Here is a 12,479-nt window from a genome sequence, read left to right as displayed (position 1 = left end):
CATTGGTAGTTTGATAGGGATTGCATTGAATCTGTAGATTGCTTTGGGTAGTTTAGTCATTTTCACAATATTGATTCTTCCAATCCAAGAACATGGTGTATTTCTCCATCCGTTTATGTCATCTTTGATTTCTTTCATCACTGTTTTATAGTTTTCTGAATACAAGTCTTTTGCCTCCTTAGGTAGGTTTATTCCTAGGTATTTTATTCTTTTTCTTGGTACCCCAAAACTTCTGGGGTACCAAACAAAAGTATTCATTGGGAATCTTGCTGCCAATATCGAGTAGGTGAATAAATCCTTTGTGATTCAAGTGATTTCCTATTATTTCCCTCCAAAAAAAATGAGAGGAGGACAAGGCCATCGCTGGTGATAGATCACAATATGATTTTGGCAGATAAAATTGACATTGCTATAACTATATTGCTTTCACCACTCATCTCACTTAAGTAGGGAATTCCCTGGCAGTCCAGTGGTTAGGACTCGGCGGTTTCACTGCCGGGGCCCAGGTTCCATCCCTGGTCGGGGAACTAAGATCCCACAAGCTGTGTGGGGCACGGCCTAAATAAATAAATTAATTAATTAAATTAAAAAACAAAAGTAGCAGGGCGATCAGCTCCGTGCTTTGCGATGACCTAGAGGGGTGGGATAGGGAGGATGGGAGGGAGGCTCCAGAGGGAGGGGATATGGGGACATGTGTATGCATATGGCTGATTCACTTTGGTGTAGAACAGAAACTAACACAGTATTGTGAAGCAGTTATACCCCGATAAAGATCTATTAAAAAAACAAAAAAACCCCCAAAAGTAGTAATAGACATAATATTTCATTCCGGTAATAAGTAATGCCCATCTATTGAGAAAAACAAGACAGTTCCCTGTATCTCACTGAGATAAACTCTAATAAAAATAACTTTTTGTTACTCATAGATCAGATTTGTTATACATTTCTTTTCTTTTTTTAAATATTTATTTAAGTTTTGGCTGCATCGGGTCTTAGTTGCGGCATACAGGATCTTTTGTTGTGGTGCACGGGCTTCTCTCTAGTTGTGACACGCAGGGTCATTAGTTGCAGCAGGTGCGTAGGCTCCAGAGCAAGGGGGCTCAGTAGTTGTGGCACTCGGGCTCTAGGGCACAAGGGCTTAGTTGCTCTGTGGCATGTGGGATCTTAGTTCCCCAACCAGGGATAGAACCCAAGTCGTCTGCATTGCAAGGTGGATTCTTAACCACTGGACCACCAGGGAAGTCCCTGTTGTACATTTCTATTTTGATCAATTGTGAAGTCCTACTTATCATGATAACCCAATCCAGGATAAATTTTTTAAAATACTTAAAGCCTTATGTTCATAGAAAACTGTAATTAAATTTCAGTTTATATACAATTTTTTTGCAGAGAATTATGATAAGTCGATCAGTTATCAATAGGTACCAATCTTGTTTCATCTGCAGTCCCACTCATCCTCCTCCTGATTATTTTGAAGCAAATCCCAGACATAACATCATTTTTTGTGTAAATATTATTTTTCACACTTAAAAAAAAATTGAAGTTGAGTTACAATGTTATATGAGTTTCAGGTGTACATTATAGTAATTCAGTATTTTTATGTAAATATTTATTTTACAGAATAATTATAGTATAATTGCCCATATGATAAGGACTCATGAAACATAGAACTATGAAACCAAACCTCTGAAGGACAGAATCGCCCCCAGCTGAGAACCACTGGGTTAGGGTGAAAAGGTCTCTCCCTGAGATTAGTTAGGATGGCTGCCTTCCTTCAGAGAACTGGTGAGGCTGGGGAAGGGCACCTTGGCTCTGGAAGTAGCAGCTGGAGCCGAGTACCAGATTCCATGACCACACTCCAAACGTGGCTTTGGGAATAGCGCTGTTGCTCGTGTAGTTTGTCTCCTTTGAGAGAGATTCAACCAAGTTCCTCAGCTGACTGAGCTCAAGCTGCAGTCCCATCCCTGAGGGGCAATTGACAAGGAAGCTGCCCCATCTTTTCTGCTCCAGGGCAACCTGGCTCCCAGGATGTAGAAAAAAGGTTTTAGCCTATTTGTCTGCGAGCTGCCTTCATCCAGTGACACTGTGGAAGGAGCTGGCCTGCAAAAGCTGCTGCCCTGAGGGTAAGACCCTGTGCCAGCCCCAAGGCCAGCCTGGGAGCAAGGACTTCCACTCCACCCTTGTGCTCAGGAACCACCATCACCAGGCCAGTTTCTTCCCATCACCTGGCCCCTCCTGTCCAACATCTCAGTATAGGACCCAAGAGGACTCAAGACAGGTGTCTAGGGAATTACCTGGTGGTCCAGTGGTTAGGACTCCACGCTTCCATTGCAGGGGGCACAGGGGGGTTCAATCCCTCTGGGAACTAAGATCCTGCATGCCCCGGTGGCTTGGCCAAAAAGAAAAAAAAAAAATTTAAATTAAAAATAAATAAATAAAAATAAAATGCTGCTTCTTTAAAAAAAAAAAAAAAATACAGGGTCTAAGTACTCCAGGCATCCGGGACAGTGGGAGGGAGCAGGCTTGAAGCTCTGGAGAGGGACAGACAGGACGTCTGGATGTCCTTCTATTCCAGCTCTGTGCGTGTGAGCATTCTTAGGGGATCCACCTGGACCCCAAACTGAATTAGAGGGGCACTCTAGTTAGTTTTTAGTGGTTATTGGAAACGGATGCATGATTCTATAGTTCTCTTTCACCTTTACGTCAAGTGCCCTAAGATTCTGTACGGGGATGGCATTCTTCACATCCCTGGAATAAGAAAGGCCCCTTAATCCTGTCTTTTGGTCAGAACTGCTGTGCTAATCCCGTTGGATCACCACTTTACACCGCACAGCCCAGGGCAACAGCGGCTCTGGGGCATCCAGCTGTAAGCGTTTCCTGCTCAGTAACTGGAAGTTCCTGGCCTCAGGGAGGTGTTAGCGCTGCAATCCGGTGCTTCATTGCGCGTGTAATTTAGCCTCTCCAGACTAACTCGTGCAAAGTAGGGGAAGGAGGGTGATGAAGGGCCCCGGACAGCACGCAGAATCCGAAGGCAGGATCCGTCTCAGAGTTGGGAACTCAAGGAACTTTAAGGGAAGCAGGCACTCCCTAAGCGATCTGACCCAGCTTCCTCCTCTGTGGGTCGATTCCATTCTCCTCTCTACGAGCCCACGCCGCTTACTCATGCGCATGCGCACGCGCACAGGACCCCAGGATTAGTTAGGGGGCTCAGCCACCCTTTCTTGTCCGTACTGAAGGCTTCTCTGAGGCCAGAGGAAGGGAGATAATGCGCTTTTACATCCAGGAGTGGCTCCCATTGGTGGCCACAGGACAGGAAGGCCTCTGTTGGGAGGTCAGCTCACTTGTCAGTTATTTTCAGCTGTGGCAAAAATTCATATGGGTTTTTTGCAAATGAAGTTTTCAATTTTGGATAAGTAGCCAGATTCCCTGGATGGCACATGCTATGAACGGCTATGGCTGGGCTGGAGCCCAGAGTCTGTCTGCTTCCTGTGGGTGGAGGGCGGGCGTCCTGCACCCGCGCCTGGCAGGTCATCTCCCAGTGGCCGCCACACTTGACTGCGGCCCTTCCGTTTATCTCCACGGCCGCTGCTTGTTCCAGTAAGGCCTGCCTGTAGACCTCGAGTCGTGACTGGCTCCCGCAAGATGTTCGATGAAACTCCAGGTAAGATTCATCCTCTGAAACTACAGGTGAGGAGGTGGAGAGAGATGTATATACCCGCTAGAATTGTTAGAGATCAGGAAGTCGACGTAAGTCGTACCAAAGAGCCTTTATTTCCTAGTAAGCAGGAGGCAGGGTGAGAGTGGAGGGGTCAGGGTTGAGGAAAAAGGGGCTTCCGACCAGGTGCCCAGCCTGGGTGCCTGGGACGAGTTACAGGTGAGCAGAGACTCCTCGGCACTTGGATGGCCGGGAGGCTGCGTGGTTTTAGGGTGGCGTCGTTGGAAACGGGGAGAAGGAGGTTGGTATGGGAGATTTCATAGAGGTAAAACCAAGAGCACTTGGCAACGGATTAAACACCCAGAGTGAGGGACCCAGAGGACTAGAAGAGATGATAACTTTTTGACCTTCACCGCATTGGGATCCACTCAGAGTCTACTAGTTCCTGCAACATTTGAATACTAGTCACTCTCTTTTTCTGGATTGTAACTCCCAGGGGAGAGACATGTGGGCAAATTTATCTTAGTTACCCCCCAGAGCCTTAATCAATTAGAAAATTAATGATGCTTTATTTCTAGATTAAACTCTTCTGGCCGCCTCCAGGCCTGAATGAAGGGTGAATGCGTATCCTCTCTTGGCTTATCTTCCTGGATAAAGAGCTCAGTGGTGTGTGTGTGTGTGTGTGTGTGTGTGGTGGGTGTGGGGTTCCGGGGTGGGGGGGTGGAAGTGCCCAGGATATGTGGCCTGCCCACAGCTTACTAGCCCGTTGTGTGTTCCAGGAATGTACTCGAGGCCGGCACCATAGGATTCTATGAACTGAAGCTGGCCGGCTCGTCCTCTCTTCCCGCCACATGGGGGGCTGCCACAAGTGACCCAGGGGGCCTGTGCAGCCCCAGCCCAATAACAAGGCCACTTGTTTTCATCATTGTGGGTTTGGAGGGGGCAGTCATGGTGGCCTTGTGAGCCATCACCCCTCTGTGCAAGGCAAGGGTGTCCGGACAGGTCACCTTTCAGGCCACTGGCTTATGCCAGTGCTGCCTAAGCCAGTGGCCTGGGTATCTGCTGGGCTGGGCTCACAACCCAGCCGCGGTACCTGGCTCCGGGTAGTAAGGTCAGGGTGCTTGGCACAGGGGTGGGCAAGGCCCTACGGACTGCAGGGTGAAATGCAGCAACATGCATGGGTGCAGAAAGAAAGGGGCCCCCTGGGCTGGGGCATTTACAGGAGGCCAGGAGGTACCAACCTTCCATGCAAGGGAAGGGACAGCAGTGAATCGTGGGTGCTGACCCTGGAGTGCGAGGCCCAAGAAGGAGAAGGCTGAGGGTTCGGTTTCCCCTCTGCCGCCTCCACCGTGCCCTGCAGGCTAGCTTTCCCCGCTGCCCTGCAGCCTCAGCTGGAGGATTAGTGGGGTCTCCAGCTGGTGGTTATTGTTGCCCCTGGCAAAGGTGTTAGATTTCTTGGTCCTTGTTCCTGTAGGGGAAGAGGTGTCTGAATTCAACTGATGCTTCTGCACCTCTATACGTAGCAGGAATTGATGGCTTATATGCTTGCACTTTTCCAGTCCCTTAAGTGTTAGAGGGGATTTTCCCATTCAGGGACTGCTGTATGTAGAGGGTGACAGTGGAACACAGAGATCACTCCCCAACCCTCCTTCCTTCCACCTCCGATGGTCCAACAGAAACAATAAAGACTGTGAAGCAAGAAAGGGAAATCACAGCTTTTCTTAAAAACGGGATTGCTGCCTGTGCTCTCAGAGAGGCCCCTCTCACTGCAACAGCGCCACCTGCTGACACAGCCACAAGGTACCTCTGCCACTGAAGAACTCCAGACCCAGGAGGCTTTGTAGCGCTCCAGCCTGATACCCCATTTTGGGATGAGTCAAGTCGAACCTGACAGTTAACAAGATGGGAAGAGCCTAAAAGGCCTTGCTAGTCAAATAGAAATGGTATATTTAAAAGCGCAGTCAGCCTGGCCCTTGAGGGATTTTACATGAAAAAGTGGCAGCTACTGCCTTGGGAGAAACCACCTGAAACAAGGTCCTGAATCTGGGGCCCTCAAGTGTCACAGGTTCCCCTAAATGCCCGGCCTTGGTTCACTGATGACTTAGCCAAGGTGAAACCTGATGGGTGCGTTGGGTGGCCACTGCCATCCAGCTTCATGGCCAGATACGTAAAACCGAAAGTGGATGTCACCATGGGCAGAAGTCAAGGCCATTCTCATCCTGAGTCTGGCCAGCACTCCCCTTGATGAAACTTGTTACATTTTACTGACTTGGGCTGCTAGCCAATGGCCTGGCTGCTTGGCTCACTTGGAAGATGACAGATATGGAGAATTAAAGACACACGCTTGGGGCGGTAAACTATGGAATCACACCTTGGTCCTACCTGACAGATGGGTCATTCATGTGGATGCCCAGAGTGGGGACCTGGTCTCTGATAAGACTCCCTGGCTGTTGATCAAGCCTGCAGCGCCCAGAAGCTCCCTCCTGTTCCTGGTAAATTGACTCCATCGAACCTTTAACACCTACTGTGGGCTCTCTGGATGCTGGTGTCCCTGTTTCAGTCCAGTCGGGTGACTCAGGCCACATCATTATCGCCCTTGAAACTGTGTCATGTTTTAGGCTTTGCAGATCCTCTACAGTCTGATATTGATGCACCTTCTGTTACAAAAGCCACTCACCGGGGGCCAATAGTCAAGGTGTTGGATGGACATTCCACACTCCCTACCACCCACAGCATCTGGGTACCAAGCACTGGAATGACCTCTTTCAAGTCAGCTCTACTTCCCGCACTTCCTTCTGGTCCACACACTGTAGTAAGGCAGCCTGCTCACTGAATGTGGCTGTCCCTTCTTGGTTGGCCATCTCTTGGGTAATGATCAGGATGAAAGGGATGGGGGGCTTTCTAGACTTATTTTGAAAATCAAAGAGTCTGCCCTGACCACTTGTTGGTATGGCATTTCTTTTCTTTCCCCTATTAGCTACCCTAGGCCAGCCTGGCTGGTAGACTCTCTTGAGTACAGCCCAGCCAAAAGGGAGCCTAGAGAATTCCAGCTTAATTCTGGCCCAGCCATCAGGATTCTCTTGTTGGGTTGATGTGGTTCTAGATCATGTGACTGAGGACACTGCTGTCTCCAGCCCCCCTATAGTGGCTCACACTTGCTGTGGCAGGCTGGGCAGTGGCCCCCAAGATCTCTGGGTCCTAATCCTTGGAACCTGTGAAGGGGATTTTGAAGATATGATTAAGTTAAGAATCTTTAGATGGGGAGATTATCCTGGATTATCCCAGTGGGCACTAAATGTAATCCCAAGTGTGAGGTAGAGACAGATTTTACAACAGAGGGCAATACGATAATGGGAATAGAAGGACAAAGAGAGAGATTTGAAGACACTGCTAAAATACTGGATTTGAAGACGAGGAAGAAGCCATGAACTAAAAAATGTAAGGAATGCAGTTCTAGAAGCTGGAAAAGACCTCAAAAGGGATTCTCCCCTAGAAGGAATGTGGCCCTGCAGACACTTTGGTTTCAGATCAGTGGAAACTATTTCAGACCTCTGACCCCCAGAACTGTAAGACAATAAATGTGTGATGTTTTAAGCCACGAAGTCTGTGGTAATTTATTTCAGCAACGATGGGAAACAAATACATGTGCCACGGTGGCCAGAGTAATGGGTCTTTGTAAATTTTGTAAAAATGCCTTGTCACTCACACCTGACCCTTCTGAACAAAAGGTCTGGAAATAGGGGATAATTGGAGAAAAGGAGAAGCCATAGTTACTGGGATGTGACATCCACCACCATCCATAGTTACTTTTTCTTGTGATGAGAACTTTTAAGATGAACTCTCGGGAATTCCCTGGTGGTCCACTGGTTAGGACTCTGCACTTTCACTGCCGGGGGCCCGGGTTCAATCCCTGGTTGGGGAACTGAGATCCCACAAGCTGCTTAGCGAGGCCAAAAAAAAAAAAAAAATTAAAAAATAAAGTTGTACTCTCTTAGCAGCTTTCACACGTGTGCCTCCTTTGCAGGCTCTCTGAGCAGATCCTCTGCTCTCTTCCCCACCAGCCCAGTCACCTTCACTCTGCGGAAGGAAAAGTTAACAAAACAACAAAGTGATACAGTATGTTTAGTTTTGTTGGAAGGGAGAAAAAGAACAGTGGGATAGCTGCTTTAACACCATCATTTCAACCTGAGGTTTTGATGGTAGTTTTTTGGGTTTTTTTAATTTATATTTTTGGCTGTGTTGGGTCTTCGTTGCTGCGCGCGGGCTTTCTCTAGTTGGGGCTACTCTTCGTCGTGGTGTGCAGGCTTCTCATTGCGGTGGCTTCGCTTGTTGCAGAGCACGGGCTCTCGAGGCGCACCGGCTCAGTAGCTGTGGTGCAGGGGCTTAGTTGCTCCGCGGCATGTGGGATCTTCCTGGATCAGGGATCAAACCCGTGTCCCCTGCATTCGCAGGTGGATTCTTAAGCACTGCGCCACCAGGGAAGTCCCTGATGGTAGTTTTTAAAAATACAATGCACTTTAAAGAAATGCTCAGTTGAGCTTACTTCCAAAGCATGTATAAACAACTGATTCAATTTCCAAGTCATCTTTAAATTTCACAATAACCACTGTTTTATGTGTTGTATAGTTATCTGAACAATGTTTCAAAAGCATTTGGAACAACAAAAAGACAAAGGAATTCTCTAATGATTGAAACAGCAATGCAAACTAGCAACTTCAACACCAGAATAATTTTTTTTTTTTTGAGTCTTCAATCTAGCTGAGAAGCATTACAGTCCTCAGAAGCTGCCTATTATTTAAGAGATACATGTTTCTGACCTCACTTTTCCTAAGAGAAGTGAGGCATACATAGAGAAGTGAGGTTTTCCCATAACCCTCTCAGTTGACAGGGAGGTTTTTCACTTGCTGGGGATTAAAACGAGAGAAACTCTTAACTTCCCTTTGGCCAGAAGACGTCTCTCCCTGCAGGATTTCTCAGGCCCCTTCCTTTGAGGGCTGCTTGCCCTTTAACTTCCCTTCACTCAGGCTCCATTTAGGAAAGACTGCTTAATTCACAGAAGGCACCATCATCACCAGAAAACATCTCCTGGGACCTGCTGATTCTGGGCACGAGTAGGCTCCGTAGGGTCAAGATACAGGTCTCTACCTGTTCTCTAAGAGCTAACACTTTGGGTTCAGTGCAGACGCACACTAAAAGAGCCAGCGAAATTGTAGGGGCAACAAGATGGAGTAAACGCAGTGTACACAGCTTGCTTGGGTGCAGGGTTGGGGAGAGGGCTGGAGTAGGCCAGGTTTGCCAGAGGTGAGTTTGGAAAGAATGATGGAGATGGAGGGTAGAGGGAGGTTGGAAGAGGTTAGAGAACACTAGGGGGTGTTCCTAGTGCCCTAGGTAATACAGAAGGAGGAAAGATAGGATGTGTGGATGGAGCCTCTCAATACCAGGCGCCACCGCCAAAGCATTCACTCAAAAATCATTTAGGTGCCCATGTGTCAGGTACAGTTTTGGTCACAGGGGTTACAGTGATGAAGGCGACAGAAGGCCCTTAAGTGGGGGTGAGTGAGGCGTGTGAAAGGAACAGACGTGAGGGCCGGTGTGGCTGAAGCACGGGGACCGAGAAGCAGAAAAGCAGAGGCCAGGGCCGACTCGCACCCCCTCTTCCTCTTCCCTTAGTCGTGCCCAGCGTGATGGCCTCCGGAGTGACTGGCAGCAGGGGCCGGATCTTGCAGGGCTTTGCAGGCCGTGGTTAGAGGTTTGGGTTTTATTCTGAGGGCAGCAACGGGACGTTTCATTCATTCTGCAACAGCCTGAGGAACTAGGTAGTCTAATCCCACTTTTACTGACGAGGACGATCAGGGTGTGGTTAGGTAATTTGTTCAAGGTCAGCTGAAGGCTAGAGGGGCTACGAAAACCTGCCGGCTCTCCCCACCCCAGGGCCGCCCGCGCCACCCACCGAGGCTAGGCAAATACAGCCGGTGCAGCCCAGGTTCGGGGCGTGCGCGCGCCACGGCGACACTGCGCATGCGCCTCTGCCTACGGAAGCCGGGAGGGAGGGAGGGAGGGTGGGATGGAGGAAGGGAGGGGGCGGGGCCGACGCTGGCGGGCGCGGGGGAAATGGCGGCGGCGGCGGCGGCGCCTGCGGCGAACGGGACCGGAGGGAGCAGCGGGATGGAGGTGGATGCAGCAGGTAATGGGCCGCGCGGGAGCGGCTTCTGGAGACTTACTTGGGGGCACATCAAGGCCGTCCTGGACTCCCGGGAGAAGTCGGGGGGGCGGGTCAAAAGCGAGCTCCCTGGGTTAACTTGCGGGAGGGATGTATGGCCCGACTCTGCCGTCTCCCGCTCCCGTCTCCCGGGAGGACTCTCAACCCCTCTTCCTCTTCCCTTAGTCGTGCCCAGCGTGATGGCCTCCGGAGTGACTGGCAGCGTTTCAGTCGCTCTTCATCCCCTCGTCATTCTCAACATCTCAGATCATTGGATTCGCATGCGCTCGCAGGAGGGGCGGCCTATGCAGGGTGAGTGTTCGGCGTAATTCTCCAGCCTCCTCTCCTTGGTCACCTCCCCCAAATGGTGGTCTTTCCCCTTCCTTTACTGAAGCCAATTCCTCCTCCGCAGATCACCGTTTCCCTAATATTTGGTTCACACTGACCTCAGACCCTTAAGCTATAATGATTAGGGAAGTTTGGGGTTTCCTTACCCTCACCTCTTATGTGTCCTTCTCTCATCCAGTGATTGGGGCTCTGATCGGGAAGCAGGAGGGCCGAAATATCGAGGTGATGAACTCCTTTGAGCTGCTGTCCCACACCGTGGAAGAGAAGATTATCATTGACAAGGAATATTATTACACCAAGGAGGAGCAGTGTGAGAGGGGAATAGACGTGGGGAAGAGGAGTGGGAGTGGGGGAAAAAAGCAGAGTGGGGAAGATGGAGAGGGTTGGGGAAAAAAAATAAACAGGATAGGACGAGAACAGAGGAAAAGTGAAGAGAGAGTAGCTGAAGAGACCTTAGAAAAAGGACACATTCAGTTATTCCCTGCAAAGAAGGTAAGGAGTGAGAGAAGACTGAGATTAATTATTCTAAATTGAGCCAGCATGGGGAGAGGAGAAGCTAGTAAAAATACACCAGGAGCTTCAAATTAAGGAAGGATGGTTTAAAGAAATACTCTGGCCCCTTCCTCTGCAGTTAAACAGGTATTCAAGGAGCTGGAGTTCCTCGGTTGGTACACCACAGGGGGGCCGCCTGACCCCTCCGACATCCACGTCCATAAGCAGGTATACACACACTTGTGCATGCTGGGGCAGAGACTAGAGGGGGAGGGGAAGAAGATGGGCCCTGCCACTCGTGTGCATCCTCCCCCTCTTCCAGGTGTGCGAGATAATTGAGAGCCCTCTGTTTCTTAAGTTGAACCCTATGACCAAGCACACAGATGTGAGTAAAACTGACCCCGTGCCCACTTTGTCCTGCTTGTCCATCGCTATGGCCATCTTTCATTCTCATCCTCTGCTATCTTAAACTGTATGACATCGTTACTGAATTGAATCTCTCTTTTGCAGTTTACCAACTGTGAGACTTTGGGTTAGTCATTTAACCTCTAAAGTGCATTTTCCCCGTTGTGTAAAATGGGGTAATTCCTACTTCACTAGGTCCTTGGGAAGATTAGATGAGAAAATGTAATGTGAAAGGGCCAAGGCCCAAGTTTTTGGCACTTAATATATAGGTTCAGGTGTGTTTGATGTAAGAGCTGTTCTCCCGTCTCTTCTTTACAGCTTCCCGTCAGCGTTTTTGAGTCTGTCATAGATATAATCAATGGAGAGGTAGGTAATGCCCTGCCCTTCAACCCTCAGATTCTGCTCCTGGTGTTTCCTCCTTTTGACTGTGTGTGCCCTGTAGGCCACAATGCTGTTTGCTGAGCTGACTTACACTTTGGCCACAGAGGAAGCTGAACGCATTGGTGTGGACCATGTGGCGCGAATGACAGCAACAGGCAGTGGAGAGAACTCCACTGGTAAGGGAGGCTGCAGGGGCTTCGTAAGTGGGGGGGGGGGGTGGAAGGTGTGGCCCCACTCCTTCTCCACCTTGGCCTGTCCTTGCCCCCCTGCAGTGGCCGAACACCTGATCGCACAGCACAGCGCCATCAAGATGCTGCACAGCCGCGTCAAGCTCATCTTGGAGTACGTCAAGGCCTCCGAAGCAGGTAGGACAGGTGTCTCCCTGGCACTTGAACCCCTTTTCCCCTCCCTCCTGGGGAAGCGACAGCATCCACGCTAACGCAGCCTCTGTTGTGCCTTTAGGAGAGGTCCCCTTTAACCACGAGATCCTGCGCGAGGCCTATGCTCTGTGTCATTGCCTCCCAGTGCTCAGCACAGACAAGTTCAAGACAGACTTTTACGATGTGAGTGTAAAGCCCAGGACAGGGAGGTGGGGCTCGCGCCGTCATTTCTGCACGCAGGACCTGGGACCTGGCTGTTCCCTGGGCATGCGGCGGGGGACCCAGAGCCCCAGGGAACTGGCTCTTTCTGTTCCCTCGCAGCAATGCAATGACGTGGGGCTCATGGCCTACCTTGGCACCATCACCAAGACATGCAACACCATGAACCAGTTCGTGAACAAGTTCAACGTCCTCTATGACCGACAAGGCATTGGCAGGCGGATGCGGGGGCTCTTCTTCTGAGAGGATACTCGAAAGGATGCAGCGTGGGGGTCGGACAGCTGTCGAGAGGGGGGCGCGACACTCCGTTCAGAGAAACCTGTTGCCAATAAAAGGGGAGCAGCCCCTCCGCACCCCTTCTAGTGGCTCTGTCCTCTCTGTTGTTAGGTGCCACACTCTT

The 12,479-nt window shown here is 49.9% G+C and overlaps 1 protein-coding gene and 1 long non-coding RNA gene across 3 annotated transcripts; one reads left to right on the top strand and one right to left on the bottom strand.

Moving 5' to 3' along the window:
- Positions 1 to 7,238: 7,238 nt before the first annotated feature.
- Positions 7,239 to 10,031, bottom strand: LOC309645780. Its single transcript, XR_014255050.1, has 2 exons — positions 9,877 to 10,031; positions 7,239 to 7,732 (listed from the first exon to the last, which is right to left on the bottom strand). It is a non-coding gene; the product is annotated as an uncharacterized lncRNA (long non-coding RNA).
- COPS6 (COP9 signalosome subunit 6) lies at positions 9,694 to 12,434 on the top strand. 2 transcript variants are annotated; one of them, XM_082431326.1, is made up of 10 exons: positions 9,694 to 9,839; positions 10,041 to 10,166; positions 10,381 to 10,512; positions 10,834 to 10,922; positions 11,017 to 11,079; positions 11,418 to 11,465; positions 11,542 to 11,656; positions 11,753 to 11,845; positions 11,925 to 12,043; positions 12,182 to 12,434. In XM_082431326.1, exons 1-10 carry the CDS (start codon positions 9,767 to 9,769, stop codon positions 12,320 to 12,322), a joined length of 999 nt encoding a protein of 332 aa, XP_082287452.1. In that variant the 5' UTR covers positions 9,694 to 9,766; the 3' UTR covers positions 12,323 to 12,434. The 2 variants fall into 2 exon arrangements, with proteins under 2 accessions (XP_082287452.1, XP_082287453.1); XM_082431327.1 differs by having other exon boundaries at positions 9,695 to 9,839; positions 11,943 to 12,043.
- Positions 12,435 to 12,479: the final 45 nt, after the last annotated feature.

This window comes from Balaenoptera physalus, assembly GCF_965194825.1.
Source record: "Balaenoptera physalus genome assembly, chromosome: 16".
NCBI lineage: Eukaryota > Metazoa > Chordata > Mammalia > Artiodactyla > Balaenopteridae > Balaenoptera > Balaenoptera physalus.
This window is presented reverse-complemented; position numbering and strand designations above follow the sequence as displayed.

Coding starts and splice junctions, on each gene's coding strand:
- COPS6 (XM_082431326.1), top strand. CDS start 9,767: ATGGCGGCGGCGGCGGCGGCGCCTGCGGCGAACGGGACCGGAGGGAGC. Junction 11,080..11,417: donor CTATGACCAAGCACACAGAT/GTGAGTAAAACT, acceptor TCTTCTTTACAG/CTTCCCGTCAGCGTTTTTGA. Junction 11,466..11,541: donor TAGATATAATCAATGGAGAG/GTAGGTAATGCC, acceptor TGTGCCCTGTAG/GCCACAATGCTGTTTGCTGA.